Genomic DNA, 16090 nt, shown 5'->3' with positions numbered 1-16090 from the left:
GCAACCTGTGAAACTCTGGTGATCTCCATGCCCCTGAGGGTTAAGGCAGTGCTGGAAAATAATGGTGGCCACACAAAATATTGAAACTTTGGGCCCAATTTGGACATTTTCACTTAGGGGTGTACTCACTTTTGTTGTCAGCAGTTTAGACATTAATGGCTGTGTGTCAAGTTATTTTGAGGGGACAGTAAATTTACAGTTATACAAGTTGTACACAGACTACTTTACATTGTATCAAAGTGTCATTCCTTCATTGCTGTCCCATGAAAAGATATGAAATATTTGAAAAAATGTGAGGGGTGTACTCACTTTTGTGAGATACTGTATGTTGCTAGCTATGGTGGGCCCCCTTTGTTTACATACGTTTGTTGTTATGCATTAATACACTTATTTCCCAATATGTTAATATTCCTTTAACGTGAACCCCTCTTCAGTTTACGTCCAAAGTTGGAAATTGAATGGGACCAAAAAGACATGTTATGTGTATACAGATACGACCTGGATATAACTATGTTTATAGGAAGTGATATCCAACACAATATAACATATCTTGACTCAAGATATTCAGCTCCATAAAACATTTATTCAAGTATTTCCAACTATGAAATTATTTACAGTACATTATGTTCACTAGTGCAGGTCTGAGCTTAGGTAACTGAGACAGACTCAGACGTAACGACACAGAACATGACCATATATACAATAAATTCCTGCAATCCTTCTTTATTCTACCCTGTACGTACATCTTCCGTCTCTCTCACACACATTCACACCAACCCAGAAACTAAGAGCGCATATGTACATGTACAAAGACTCATACAGTTTCACTCTACGTCTCACAGAATGCATAAACCAAAGCCTTTTCACATTGAGGACATTTTTTCCCTGCAAAAAAAAAGAAAAAACTCACAAGAGAAATACAACTTCATTGGATGTATACTCTACGACTGCTTACATATCACCTGGGTAGTGAAAACACAACCGGTACCATCACTACATTTGCAAATATCTAAATATGATTTTTATTTAATTTTTCGTGAGCAGGGCACCCTCTGACCATCGTTGAATTCAAATATATAACATTTTATTCAATATATCAGTTGAATATGACAGTTAGAAGTTTTCCTTTTGCCCTCCAGACCACAGCTCCAGTCTTGACGTAATGCTTGGGAGGCAGGAACTTTGAGACATTGCTCTGAGACAGGAACCTGTGGCTGCACTTCATAGTAGATCAGTCCTGTAAAACTATTCACACCTCAAAGAGGACGACGGGGAAATCTACATGAATACAGGGGTGGTCCAACTTCACCAGTCCCTGAAAAATGAGACAAACAATATTCAAACGAATCATTTCACTTCAACCAGAAAAGCACTGACAAAAAAAAGTAATAAAGATGTGGCCCTGGCTAACCTGTGGAATTAGATTTTTCTGAATCCTCTTCAACTTGGACTTTCTTCTGCCATTTTTTGTAACCACCGTCTCTTCGTAGAATTCATGGGCGAGGTCACCGTCTTCGTCGTAGTATAGGGAGCTGCCAACACAGCATTGAAACATCAAACTACACGTCAGAAGAGAAAGCATGCCCTAAATCGGTTCATTGAATATTTAATGTTATATTCCGTAAGATTTGTATCTAGTTAAATGTCTGTTGAGTCTATCAAATAGTGAGTTAAAATAATGTTGATTGAGCATATGACCCACTGATGAAAGCTCTTGTGTTTGCTGCTTTACCCAGTTATTCGATCGGACGGGCGACCGCGTATTTGCTGCGCTGCAGCAGTGCGTTCTTGCACTCAGGACACGGGAGCTTCAGACTCAGTAGTACTGAATTCTGATCTTTGTACATTCCAGTACACCTGTTAGTTTTTTTAATTTAGTTTTTATCTCTTATATAAAGTCTATGGTTGTATAAAACATGTTCCTAGGTCCCACATTTTCAAAATGGATGAAAAGGTCATTCTGCACACTGTGTGAGCTGCCTTGTCTGAAGTTCCCAATTTTCCACGAACAATCGGACGCAGCAGGCATGCCCGTGCGAGTGTCAATGTGCCGACAGTGTTGCGATACAGAATCTCTCCGTCTATACTTCTTTTTTTTTTGTATATTTTATTTATACAAATTTTTCAATACAAATTTTTCAAAACATAGAGAGACAATCACATACAAAAGACAGTAAACAACAGAACAAAACCCACAAAAACAGACAGCCAGCACTCACTCAATACACAAATCATCAATACTATGTAAAACAGGTCAGGTAAACTTAAAAAGGGATAAAACAATATTTTAATAAAAGAACCTCAGGACCCAGTTTGAGGTCTTTCCCTCTTGATGTGTTCTATGAAGGGGCCCCAGATATTTCTAAATTTGGAATGGGAAGACAAATTAAATCGAATTTCTTCTAGGTGTAAACAGGAAACCATATAATTCAGCCACTTTTAGAAGCAGGGAGGAGGAGTTGACTTCCATTCTCTTAAGATAACCCGCTTTGCAATGACCATACCGAACATTAGGGCTTGTTGCAAAACGTAGGGAAGAGTCAGGGAATAGTTGGAGCAGCCCAATATCACCAGGAGACAGTCAGGGGTCAGTTGTCTGTTATATATGTTACTGTACAGATGAAAAATGTCAGTCCAAAACCTTGTGAGCTTAGAGCAGGCCCAGAAAAGATGCCCGAGAGTACCGTCAGCAGACTTACATTTATCGCAGGTAGCAGAAACAGAAGGGAAAATTCTATTCAGCTTTGTTTTGGAAAAGTGCAACCGGTGAATTACTTTAAACTGAATGCTCCGTCTATACTTCTCATAACTTCTGGGTCACAATGTTGGATCAGAACACACAGAGAAAGCCTTATATATACTAACTTCATACAGACAATAATGTTCAGTTTTGTTTTTTACTCAGCTGTGAGCTCTACTCCTTTTAATGTACTGCAGTGGATGATTCAAGTTACTACAGTTTAATAGATCGTCCTCTGAAGCCCATTGTAATCCAAATATCTCAACGTGGACATTTTTGATTTTAAACATTTCTTTAGTAAAAAGTAAATCTAATGAAAGCTGTAGACAGCATTCTGTGTAACTAGGAACCTGTCTGTAGTAATATAGTATATACTATCTATGGTAGTCACGCACATAGCTACCTGAACAATGAACATAACAAATTATATTTGTGTTCGGGCCCCCCTGGTGTCCTTGGGCTTAGGGCACTGAACATGCACCAAAGCGCCCCGCTTCCATCGGGCCTGGACCTTAATGTTGTTCCACATCTCTCTACTCCTGAACATGAAATTGTTGGTACGGTAACCTCACTACCAAGGACAAAAATGATCTTCAGAGAATTGTAAAAACTGCCTCTAAAATGACTGGCATCCAGTTAGAGAGCCTCAATCCTTTTTACAGCAGACAGCTACTCAAGAAAGCTATGTCCATACGTCAAGATAGTGCCCATCCACTCAATCCAGAGTACATGTTGTTGCCATCTGGCATTCGTCTGTGTGTCCCTAAGACCACTAAAAATAAATACAAGTATTCCTTTGCCCCTGCCTCGATTCGAGCAACCAATGCTGCCTGCAGCAGGTAAATGTTGCTGTTGTTGATTTGATTTTAGAGTTGCTCATGCTGAAAGCTGGCAACTAATCGGTGCTAGGCTAACAGAAATAGGAAAGCTGCCCTGGAACTGCTCTCTCAGAGCGGGAACACTCTTTCCTAAGAGCCCGAACTCTCTGGCCATACCTCGGGTGAGTTTTGCCAAACAGCAAGACTCGATCCCCAGCATGGCCCGTTGATGCTGTTGTTGATGTTGTTACTGTTGTTGATGATGATGCTGTTGACGACACACTGCCCTATGCTGCTTTCGATGATGATGCACTTTTTTATCTTAGCACTCCCCAGGTTTGTGTACATGCTGTTGTGTTTTGTGTCCATTGTTGTCTTGTACTGTCGTGTGTTTTTAGTTTTTAGCCACTACCTTCTCGCTATGAACTAATTTGCCCTCTTGGGACATTAATAAAAAACCTTGAGCCTTGAACCTACTCAGCCACGCTATAAAGGGCATACAATGTATTTAAAGCCGCTGACATCTGGTCTATTTGGGTGCCAGCAATCGCAGATATATCTCAAAACATCATCAAACTAAACCAAATCTTCCCTTACTAGGATTATCTCAAAAAATATGTTATAAAACTTTAAATTTTTCCAATTACTAACCTCCTCCTGGTAAAAACAAATGGTGGTGCGCTTCTGGAACATTTGGGACGTGCCACGGACTGCTCATTCCCGTCGCTGGTTGAATCGCCTCCACCTCCATTGCCTGAGAAAGGCCAGACACCTTTTGCTTTGGATCCGCTTCCTCCCATCCTCAGAGATAAGGCATAGTTTGTTTGCAGTTGAAGCCTTCAATCCGGTTGGTGGCCAGACTCTTTCAATTCCTTTCAAAAACCAGGATCTGAGAAGTATAACAGTGCACAAACGGGAAAACATATTCACAAACAGACTTGATTTTCTTGGCCCGCTGTTGTTTAATGTGTGATTTATAATGTGTGTTTGTTTAACCTTGCAGAGCATAATTTGTTCGATAAGTGTTAACTGACTAATTTGATCCAATTCTTTATTTATATTTTGATGAATGGCTATAGTAAATGTACAGCCGGTTGCTTGAAACAAAATGATGGGTTGACAAAGGAGCCTTTGTCAAGCTTAGAGAAATGTAAGTACTATAAAAACAATCTCAACTGACCAAACACAGTTTGAATGAGGTTTTGGTTTAGTGTAATGTTACGTTAATGCTAAGCTAAGCTAACAGGGCCGTGCAGCTACCTAACACCAAACAACAACAAAAACGCTACTTGCATAACTATATGAACACCGGGTTTAATAGGTAACGAACACAGTCTGTTTGCATATAAGCCGTTTTGATATTCGTCTAATGTGGCTTGTTAACGGTACTTGAATGTTTAGGCGAGTTAGCCTGTTAGCTCATGCCGCTGACGCAGGTTAGCCACGATAGCTTAATGATGACAACCATGTTACAACAATTAACTCAGTGTTATTTTGGTCCTGCATCACCAACAAACACACATTAAACGTGCCTATGGTCAATGTCCTACCTTACCACTCACGGTTAAATGGTCATGTCCTGTCATAACTTTTACCACCGGCTACGTTGAGCTAGCGTTAGCTGTTTTGGTCCGAGCGATGAGGTGATCAGCTGATTGAACTGACAGGCGGACCCGATTGTTAAAGCAAAACACTGCATTTACGACTCTACTTGACGTCACCTATGGACGTCACATTAGAGGTATTCATAGATATAAATTAAAGGTGTATTTAAACAATGGTAAGATAGTAAATAATTTAACGTGTATAGAATTTCACGTTTGAAAGGCAAATATACCCCCACATTATATTTGAATAGTCATGCAATTTTTATGAAAATAATACAAAACGTGATAGAAATTCTTTACTGAACGCAGTGCACATGGTACATTTTGAAGGTCACCAACATTTAAAAGTGTGCAAAGCATTGAAAGTGAACAGAGAAACAGAAGACAAAGGTTCTTTCAAAGGACAGAAAATAAAACAAAGATATAAAAGGAATGACAAACAGCTTCCAGCAAAACACATGTATACCAATATTCATTCAGGATTCCAGTCAAGCACAGTGACTTCTATATTGCTCTCTCTGACATTCATGATCGCATACAACTGTCCATACATAAGTCAAGCTCACAGATTGACCGTAAAATAAAAAAAATCGAGTCGCACCAATCAGTGGTGTCAGGAGGACGTGGCAGATTACTGAGACTGGGTCAAATGAAAATCCAAATGCCTTTCAGCAACAACTGTGTTTTTAACTTTCTAAGAGGATAAATGTCAATGTGATGTTAAGAAATTAGTATTTTATGGTGAGATATTCAAGGACCATATGTAGCTTCTTTTAAATTGTCAATAGTGTACTTTGTGGAAATGTTAATAATTTAGTATTCTGGAAAATAAAGACACAGCAACACTCAGCTTTGATTTCAAATATATACTGGACACAGAGATTTCTGTTTGTTAATACCTAAAAAACCATCACTGACATAATCTTAAAGCTAAAGTGACACAGCTGAGGCACACAGGATAATCAGATGGTACCCAATAACTAAAGACATTCCTGGAAACAACTACCAGTGTCTCATCTGCCAGTCCTTCACGTTTCAACTCATTCTCTCAGGCACATCAGACTCTCCGGGTGTAAGGCACTTCATCTCTCGCATCATCTCACACGCACATTCGCGCTAGCTCTCTCTCTCGCTCGCTCTCATTGTCTTGCGCCCCTGTCACACTCTTTCATTAACCGAAGAGGCGGTTTTTTCACTTGTATACTTCTGGGATCTTCGGATGCAGCAATGACCGGTCATCTTCAGACGATGGTCCAGCCAAGACGTCACCGCTTAAACCCCGCTCAGTGCAGAGTGCTGTCAGCCCGGGGTGGAGCCGGCCAGAGCGTCCTGCATCTTGGTGCGTGCCAGAGCGTAGCGCCGCACTATTTGTTTGACGTGTTCCTCCTCTTCACGCTGCAGGATACGCATGAAGTTCTTCAACTCAGGCATAGAGAAGGCGTGCCACTAAAAAGGAAAGGAGAAAACAACATGAGTGTGAGTACTGTATATAAACCAAGCATGTTTGTGTCTGAAACAAAAAGTTTGGATCCCTTATTCTCGTGTTCATGCCATGGTGCACTCACATTGACTTCTCCGGTTTCATTCTCTTTCAGAACAAAGCTGAGGACTTTTTCGTTGGGCCCGGTGCCCAGACGAAGACGGAGGGGGCGCTCATCATCAGACAGCTTACGAATATAAACTGAAGGAGGCCAACAAAAAGATTGATTTAAGTGTACAGCATACGTTCCATTAAATGGAGAAAGAAAATGGATCACACTCCAGGAGTTCAATGTGTGATTAAAAAAAAAGGAATAATACCTTGGTCATGGCGCTCGCTGCGCTCAAACAGGGCAAACTTGCCAGGGTTGTCCACCACGGTAAACTTTTTCAGCAAAGCCTCGATGACCTCACGGGCAGAAGTGCGTGAGCTGATGTGCAGGTGCTTAGACGCATCCTTTGGCAGGTAGAAAGAGGTGCGGCGCTTCACTCCGCTAGCCCTCTTCCCGATAGCCTCCTGACCTCCTTTCTTTGGATGTGTAACTGACACGGGTCGCGCAAGCTTGAACTGCACCTTTACAAAGCCAGTGTAGGAACCGTCTTTGTTCTGTAGAGAAAAATAGAAATGTTTGCACTTAGGGCGACAAAACAAAGATACGTTAAAAATAACAGATGTGTTGTGGATCATCGCGACTCACCATGTTCATAAACAGATTGCTGTTGATTTGAGCGTTGTATTCCTTCACCTTCTGCTGAATATCTGCAGTTGTCAGCTCCTGCTTGCCCCATTCCACTTGTTCATCCTGGAAGGAACAGTGAGGAATTACAAGGTTAGACCACCAGATGTCAGTGCTCAACTCCAAACCACAAAAGGAATAACCACCAGACCCTTAACACAAAATACACCAGCACTGGACACATGGGCTCAGACATTAAAATAGCCACGTTTTGTAGGCTCATGATCACAGAAGTTATTCATTTCTTGTTTAGTTTTTTGGCATGCGTTGATAACCTTCTTGATTGAGTCTATTCATACACCATTCTGGTGTTGAATCAATGAAAAATTGAAAACGGTAGTTATAGTATCCATTCATTTCAACACTAAGTTGGAAGAAGTAGTGGAGCTACAGGAGTAAGTGTGGCGGTGTGATAGAAGTTCGATTTAAACAAGTTCCGCTTCCATATTTAATGTTGTTTAGTAGAGGACGACAAACACCCACACTTTAAAAAAAGTTTTTGTTACTGAACTTCCGGTTCCCGTGAGCACCAATTTCATCAGACGCTCGACTTCCTGACAACGTAGCACAGGCAAAAACCCATGATGTCAGCTCCGACCAATCCGGTTTGACTGCCCTTATCCCTCGGTGTAGGAGGGAGTAAAGGGAGGATGAGGGAAAGGCCGGGGACTTGCAGCTGTTTGCAATGAGTGGGACCAACGGTTCTTCAGCGCATTCCTCAACTTGGTATTCATGTATAAATAGCCTCCCCTCTATCAAGCTCTCTCTCGAGTGGGAAAAACAATGCCATCCCTTGTTTTCCTGTGAAGTCAGCTGCCTCATCAACCACACGCTCCCAGTCATGTTGAAGTCATGCACATTTGGTCCATAGCATCTGCATTGCCCTAAGCTCAATCAGGGCTTTTCCGGTGTCTACTGACCAATTGGCATTTCCTGTCTAGAAAAAAAATATCTAGTGAATTCTGAGGCAGCAAAGATTTATTTCCCACACTGCACTCCAGCCAATTCCCTGAGGGGAGGAGTAGGGGGTTTCCTGAAGAGCAAAACCCAAATATCCTTACAGTCCTATGGATGCTGCTAACATCTGCATGGGTACTTTGACAAATTCCCACATTATTAATGAGCATTTTTGCATAAATGTATCAAACTCAACCCTGCCTCCCTCTTTTTACATGACCCTGGATTGTCCCATGAAAAACAAACCAGGCAAGGTTGACAGCCTTAAAAAGGGCTGGGTAAGGGTTCCGTCAAGAACAACAGATCAATAGTAGCAATCCTTGGGAAGATTGGAAGACTGTTGAGTTGATGTGCAGCTGTTAAAAAGTCAATAAATCAATATTGGGACTAAATTGCCATTTCCAATAAGGCAACAGCAGGAGGATAGACATATGTGTTTTTATTACATGTCCACAAACAATGTTTTGAAAAATGCCAACGACACAAAACAAAACTGGCTTCAGCACAGAGGCAGAAAATGGTGAATGTCACAAGAGCTTTACAGTACACTCACTGCATCCGTTTCTCAATGAGGGAAGCAGATAATTGAGTGGGTGTGGGTGACAGAAAAGGTAGAGAAAATGAAAATATACAAAACCATCCATGACTCATCTGTGATTGAGAAATAAGTGTGAGAAACCTGTAGGAAGGGCTGGAAACTTGATAGGCTGGTGTGCGTCACAAAACACGACATTTGGGTTGTTCTCAGTTCAGCTGTGGGTGTGCTATTGTTGCAATCAAAATGTTGCACTGATTTCTAGGCTGAAAAACAATAGACCTAGCCTATAGGCTACATGCCCTCAGTGTTAATTTACACTTTATAATGTTCACAAACACAGGCTCACATGGCAAGACATTTTCTCTGCTGTGTTGCCCTTGAGCAAAAACACAAAAGCGCACCACCAACACTATCTGACCTCTGTGACCCCCTAAAAAGTAAAAGATACCACTATCACATTTAAGCAAAACTGCAGGAACGCCAAACAACGCAAGAGTAGTTATGAGGAACAGGGAACAGCCCATCACCCATCATCTTTCTGATCCGACTTCCCTTTTTTTAACAAGGGGACTTTTACTAAAGCCTATTTAGCTTATTTACTTTTTTATATATATTTATTTATACTGCTCACCTGCTTCACTTTAGCATTATCGTTAGCTTTCAGGGTTTGGGGGAAGAAAGATGTCCGGGCGGTGAAGTACTGCTCGAACTCGGTGTCGGACTCCTCCTCGCTGCAGTAGCCACTGCTGGTGGAGCTGCCCCACGTCTTCTCGAAGGAGGGAGTTTTGTCCGAGCTGCTGGCGGCTTTTGACATGCTGACTGCCGGCTAAATTCAATACAAACTTGGACAACTAAAAGTCAACAAGCGGGACTCCAACGTAGGATAACTAAACGTGTTAAAATAAACCACTACCAGCTGCTTTTTACCCCAAACGTGGTCAAACAGACTGAAATCTTCTAACGGCTCTGACTCAAACGGTAAATCCAATCTGGCAGAAGACGAAATAACTCTGTAGCGCCTCGATAACGACAGACGAAAAAAAATCTCGAAGACTTTTGCTGTAACTTCAACTACCGGCCACGTTTCTACAACACAAACTCTTGACTGTGAGAAACAGGATGTGTTCAGGCCCCCGCCCTTGCCTGCGCCGCTTCCTTCCCCCCGCCGAGGCCCCACCCAGGCCGTTGAGCCAGGTTTGGAAAATACACAAAACCAGCAGGGCAGCTCGTGATTGGACGTCGAGGGGAAATGCAACATATCTCCCCCTTTCCTCCCCCATCTTTCCCTCGCTTCCACTCCCCCTGCCCATTCTGTCTCCCACGGATGATGATGATGATGCTACCTCTTCTTCTTTCTTTATATGTCCATGCTTCTTCCCCGCGAAATAGTCTATGCAACGAGTCATGATGTGCTGGTGGGGCATTGTCTGGTCACACCATGGACATATAAAGAAAGGTCACACACACATGGACCTGACACAGTAGGCTATAGCCAGACTGAGGCCACATTTGAGATGTTTTCAGTTTTTTCTCTTTACTCCTCAACTCATATCCCCTCAATGCAACCAGTTAGTAGACAAAGGCTAATCACTTATTTGATAAGAGTGTGTCTGTAACACTGAGACATTCAGTCAATGAATAGCCTATATAAAACGTTCAACATATTGGTGTAGCTTAATCCTTATTATTATTATTATTGGAAAACCTCACAAGAAGAATATTACACAATCAAGGCAACAAAGACAATCATCAAGAAACTGAGGCCCTCCTTAACCATGCTGCCCCACTGATAGCCTACATGGGAGTTCATGGGCCCTATAGAGCTGATAAGCGGAAGTGGCCTACTTCCGGGACATAGGACCTCTCGGCTGGAAAAATTACAATGGTAGTCAATGGAAAGAAATTTATTATTTTCTGGTCCCAGTCATTAAATGCCTTCGATTACACATGTTTTGTGTGGGTCTAGATGGTATTTTTTCGTGCAAAGAATGGAACAATTTAGCGAGTAGAAGTTGGATACGGTCAGGTTTTTTGCAGAGCACTTTTGTGGACTACAGCTCTTCGCTGCTCTTGACGCTTATGATATACGTCACCACTCGCACCCGCTTAGCTCAGAAACATGGCTGTGTCTTTAATGCACTTTACCGCCTTCTTTCAAGGACAAGACAAAAGTCTTCAGCGTGGCGAAAACCACTACAAAAGTGGACACGTGGAGAGTTTCAATTTCTCGAGTGGGGAGATTGTCGGCGTTGTCCACGTCAGCCAAAAAGATAGGCGTTACAAGGTTTCGGTGAGTTTTATGACTCTACTAGCTAAGTAGCAGTAGCACATCACAGAGGCGACAAGACTTGTAGTTTTTCTCGTTAAATTTTTTCAAAAGCCGTTAGACGAATAATCATACAACATACCGTCAAACTCTTCACATGAAAAATTATCATTTAGACCCATACAAAACATATATGTAATCCAAGGCATTTAATGACTGGGACCAGAAAATAATAGATTAGTTTAATTTTTTTTCAGCCGAGAGGTCCCATGCCCCGGAATTCCGCCCCTTCCGCTTATCAGCTCTATAGAAAGGCATTGAGTTCATCTCAAAAGACTGCCATACGCAAATAAATTGTCCTAAATCAATCTTTCAAAATTCTTAAAATGCAAGACATGACATGACATTCCAAGACAAAAATTCCATATAATTGGTTGCATTTATTTTAGCCTAATTTATAGATGCTTCTCACGTTACAGGGATAGTTCAGCTTTTTAAAGTGGGGTAGATTTGTATTTTTTATTTATTTTTTTATCATTGTATCGACACCATATAAACACACAGACGGACCAGAAACCAAAAATAGATGCTTAACAATACTGATACTAACGATATAAACCATACTCACGTTTCATCCAGGCTTTAGTAACAATTATTATTCTTCAGTAATTATTATTATTAAAGAGATGGCAGTCAGCGCAGTCATTTTAAGGAGTTTAGAGGAGACATCGCTAGAACAGAAGTCAGCATTGTAGGCCTACTCTTGCAGAGGGGGAAAAAGCCTTTCTGACATTTTATAAAACAAAATAATTTCACTAATTGAGAGGGTGGAGGAATTGAGAATGAAAGTATAGGGATCCAATATGCCAGATAGAAATTATTGTTGATTGCGTCTGTGTGCTAAATGCTGCAATGTAAACACTCTTTGTAGTGAGAATCTGGCGAATGGAAACTATAATCGGGTGTGTTAATAAAATAGTAATTCATTTTTGCTAATGTGTGTTGTCAAGAAATACCTTGGAGCTTCCTAGTGTGAAGTAAAACCTTCCAGCTGCTCTTGCATGGATGTTTTTGTTCGTTAGTATATTTTTCCCTTCCTTTTTGTATCAGGTTGTGTTCATGTCACGTCGTAGCAGGATAAGCACAAGTTATTGATACAATTTCTCGTGGCTGCATTTTATTCAGCTGATAAAGACTGAGGGATCTGGCTCGGATTCCTTCTACACCGCAGCCCCGAACACCAACAGTATATCTATCCATGTATTCATACTTTATTCTCTGCGTAACAGCTTGTTGACGTTTTGACATTTCCGTGACCCTCTTGATAGAGAAGTAATGAAACCCATTACCAAAAGACCAAAGCCTGCTGCTGCCTTGAACATCAGCTACCAGTTTTTAACCTACTCAAATTAACATATTTTATCACACATAATACAAACACAACGTCATCTGATTTTTATGACTTTACTTTTTGTTGTTCAGTTTGTTTTATTATGTGTAATGCCTGTATGTGGGAGTGACAACATGCTCAAAGACTCTGCCAACAGACTTTCTTTTATTTAACTGAATACGCCGAACCAGATCTTGCAAAAGGTGAAATTGAACCTGCAACATTAATTGTTTCTCAATAACTTCTCCTTCACTTCCCGTTACTTCCCATTACACATTTGGTGTTGCTAGTTGTTCCCCTACCTGGTGCTGCCCTGCATAATTGCTAAAAGCAAATATACAGCTCACTCTTGACAATGTAACAAGTTACATACAGTATATGCAGTTAGTTTAACAGATCAAAGGCTGGGTATTTATTGTCGTGTGTAATGGTTCCTGTTTTTGGCAATCACACAATTAATGTGTTCTGTCAAGCTGACAACATAATTTACTCACCCAATCACTTGTTTTTAATTGTGACTAAGGTAACGTAATTTCTTGATGTTTTAAGATGCCATTAAGAAGCTAGTACACAATCACAACTACCACTTTTTATTGTGGAGCGCGGCTGCTTACGAACATTTGAAGAGAACTTAGCGCGTCATGTTGCCAAATACAAAGGTGCTTACCACATTTGTGTCTGTTTCTATGGTGTGCTCCACAACACAGGTGAGTTCAGCCACAGAGCCTCGGTCCCAGCTGCAGTCCAACTGGATCAGGGCACGGCAGCGGTAGTGGCACGTGAATTTACAATCTGTAAGTGCAGGAAGTCACTTAGTTCAGACAGACATTGCCAAACATATCAATCCATATGACCAAACAGTAAACATGCATCATTTATTATTGGATGGCCGAAGTCTCCCGCGGACCATTAATGGTCACTGTTTATTTTTTAATAACATTTTCCACCATTTTTTATTGGATCAGTGTTTTTAGAACTATTCTATTATTAACAATGACTGTTTCATTATGATTTGATTGCGGTTTCACATTCAAATGACTGTCAACAACCATTTTTTCCCTTGACTCTAAACGCTTTACACAAACCACACAGCTCTGCATTTCAGTGGGTTTCAGTTGATGAAAAGGAAGTTCAGAGACTATTGCAAAAATAGTGTACAGGTCTGTAGCAAACAGTGAACCGAGACAATGACCAAACCACCAAAACCACTTCAACAACTTGCATGCACATTAGATTCAACCTAATCCTTCCCTGCAGAAAGACAACACGGTAGAACATGCTCGGCAATGCACGTACTGTAGCAACTAAAAGCTAAGATTTCAGATTGAGTATTGGTTCCTTTCTGGCCTGCACCATCGGCATTGCTGTCTACATCTTTCTCTGTTTAACCAAATGTCCTCTTACTCCCTGTCTTTTTCTCATTTATGATGATCATGCATGTGTGCATGGGCAAATTATCACACATGCACACACCCAGGCCAGGCGCACAAACAGCCTACATAAGCCAACTCACTGACACAGCGCAGGCTCTGCTTGTATAGGCCCCAGATGAAGTCCCCACACAGGTCACACCAGGTAGGTTGAGCGTGGCTGCAGGGCTGGAAGCTGTGTCCCTCTCCCTTGCCCTCGGGGAGCTGTGGATCCTGGGAGCTGCTCAGGACTCTGATGATGCCCGCTCGGCTCAGCAGGTCCGGCACTTTGCCCGGGCTGATCCTCAGGGCGTTGGTTCTCTCCAGGCGCGGAGGAAAGCATGGCGACCGTGAGCCCGTCAGCTCGATCCGCTCATCGCAGCCCGACTGTAGGTCACGGAGCTCGATCAACTCCCCCCCCAAGGACATGGTGTTAAATCAGAGCCGGGCTTCCTTCATTATCACTGTCACAGGGCAGGAAAAGGCACACATGTAACCTGCATTCAAAACATAACTTCAGTAAAAGAAAATAAGTATTATCAGATTAATTAACCGTAAGCGTTGAAAGGTAGGTGAAGGTACTCACATCGCAGAAGAATGGCCCTTTTACATAGTGTTTATTATTATTTTTACTTAAAGGTGGAGTCAGCGATTCTGGAGAATGTGTGAATACCTCCTCTCTGTTTCTAGCGCACACACAGTACGGACAGGTACAGCATGAGGAGATATTCACTGATTTTGAATACATTTTTCCAGAATCACTGACTCCACCTTTAATGGTATTTAATGTTATAGTTGGTGAAGATGTGTCTAATGTTTAACTCTGAAATGTAGAGTAGCCTAGTATCAATAGGCCTATATTACCCAAATAAACACTTAAATACAGTGCTATAGTAGGCTAAATGTAGACCTATTTACATTGATTATAACGTTAGTTTAGATTTTGGCCATTTTGATTCATTACGTAAGATTATATAGGTCTACATTCTATTTCAGACATTTAATTTAGGCCTATGCATAGGGCCTACGTTATCTATTAACCATCTTTTGTAAATGATAGGCTTTGGCTACATTACAAGCTGTAGTAGGCTATATGAAAAATGTTACGCTATAAGTAAAGTAGAGTGTGAAAGTAGCCATGTCTAACAAAACTGTAACAAGGTAGGCTAATGTTTAATGTAGTCTACAGTAGGTTAAATCAAACATGATTCTTGTAAGCTATAGGCCTAATTCTACTGTAGCATTAATAAAACACATTTTAAAACATTTACTTGGGCTCGGAGGAATAGGTCCATGATGCATAGCCTACTCAAATGTTGGATCATAAAACAACAAGCAGGGTAGTGATTTAAAATAATCGCCTTCTGAAACATCAATGTAAAAATCAAATAAATTCAGTTATTTACCAAGAACGTGGAGAAAACACCCCCGTGGCCGCCGCTTTGTCTCAGAGCTTCTTCCATCCGAAGAGAAGAAAAAAAATAGTTTTTTCCGCAGAAAGTTTTCTGGTGGTTTCCAAGTAACGGAGGTGTGCAGCGTCGGCTACATCTCTGGAAATAAACTATCATCACCGGCTAGTTCAAGCTATAAGCGACGAGAGGCCCGGCTGCTTTTCAGTCACACAGCGGTGTCTGGGCATTTCTCAAGACACTCTCACCATCTTTTGATTTTTGACTGACTGTGCTGTAAGAGGAAACAGCATATGATAAAGAGAGAGTGAGATGAGACTGTGAGCTGCGCCGACATCCGGAATGTTTTCACATAGGGGGTGCTGCTTCTGAGTCCGGAGCACAGCTGAGTGGGCGTAGAAATCACTCCCCCACCTCTGTCTGTAATAAGTGTGGATGGATCTGGCTTTAATTACCATATCAATAACCTTTATATAGCATATGCCTAGATGTTTATATTACAACTTTAAACGTTAAACCTAAACCTACACATCTAGTTTCTTTAAAGTCAGACTCTATGTAACAAAATCCAAAACTCAATAAGGGTAAAGTCTGAGCATAACCAGCAGGAATATTAACCAAGAAGAACACACATTTCCAGCTACTTTAGCTGGGTGAGCAGACTATAAATAAGTGACTCTATCTTGGTTCAGAGACTTAAGGTTGTACTGTTGTGGTCATTTGAAAATACAGTACATACC

At 41.3% G+C, this 16090-nt stretch overlaps 2 protein-coding genes across 6 annotated transcripts; both read right to left on the bottom strand.

Moving 5' to 3' along the window:
* Window positions 1–606: 606 nt before the first annotated feature.
* On the bottom strand, window positions 607–6510 carry tusc2a (tumor suppressor 2, mitochondrial calcium regulator a). 3 transcript variants are annotated; one of them, XM_080026429.1, is made up of 4 exons: window positions 6370–6510; window positions 4210–4447; window positions 1412–1532; window positions 607–1315 (listed from the first exon to the last, which is right to left on the bottom strand). In XM_080026429.1, exons 2-4 carry the CDS (start codon window positions 4356–4358, stop codon window positions 1250–1252), a joined length of 336 nt encoding a protein of 111 aa, XP_079882555.1. In that variant the 5' UTR covers window positions 4359–4447; window positions 6370–6510; the 3' UTR covers window positions 607–1249. The 3 variants fall into 3 exon arrangements, with proteins under 3 accessions (XP_079882555.1, XP_079882553.1, XP_079882554.1); XM_080026427.1 differs by lacking the exon at window positions 6370–6510 and adding an exon at window positions 5109–5311; XM_080026428.1 differs by lacking the exon at window positions 6370–6510 and adding an exon at window positions 5114–5311.
* Window positions 4310–15625, bottom strand: LOC307249622 (ras association domain-containing protein 1-like). Of its 3 annotated transcripts, XR_013844843.1 has the most exons (8): window positions 15348–15625; window positions 14046–14405; window positions 13200–13324; window positions 7343–7447; window positions 6966–7251; window positions 6731–6846; window positions 6370–6611; window positions 4310–4447 (listed from the first exon to the last, which is right to left on the bottom strand). XR_013844843.1 is itself a non-coding variant. In XM_080026425.1 (7 exons), exons 2-7 carry the CDS (start codon window positions 14368–14370, stop codon window positions 6465–6467), a joined length of 1104 nt encoding a protein of 367 aa, XP_079882551.1. In that variant the 5' UTR covers window positions 14371–14405; window positions 15348–15625; the 3' UTR covers window positions 5449–6464. The 3 variants fall into 3 exon arrangements, 2 of the variants coding, with proteins under 2 accessions (XP_079882551.1, XP_079882552.1); XM_080026425.1 differs by lacking the exon at window positions 4310–4447 and having other exon boundaries at window positions 5449–6611; XM_080026426.1 differs by lacking the exons at window positions 4310–4447; window positions 13200–13324; window positions 14046–14405; window positions 15348–15625 and adding an exon at window positions 9508–9969 and having other exon boundaries at window positions 5449–6611.
* Between the last annotated feature and the right edge of the window lie 465 nt (window positions 15626–16090).

The sequence above is a fragment of the Ammodytes marinus genome (genome assembly GCF_949987685.1).
Source record: "Ammodytes marinus genome assembly, chromosome: 4".
In the NCBI taxonomy this organism is placed as follows: Eukaryota; Metazoa; Chordata; class Actinopteri; order Uranoscopiformes; family Ammodytidae; genus Ammodytes; species Ammodytes marinus.
Note: the sequence above shows the minus strand (reverse complement) of the source record. Positions and strands in the feature narration are given on the sequence as shown.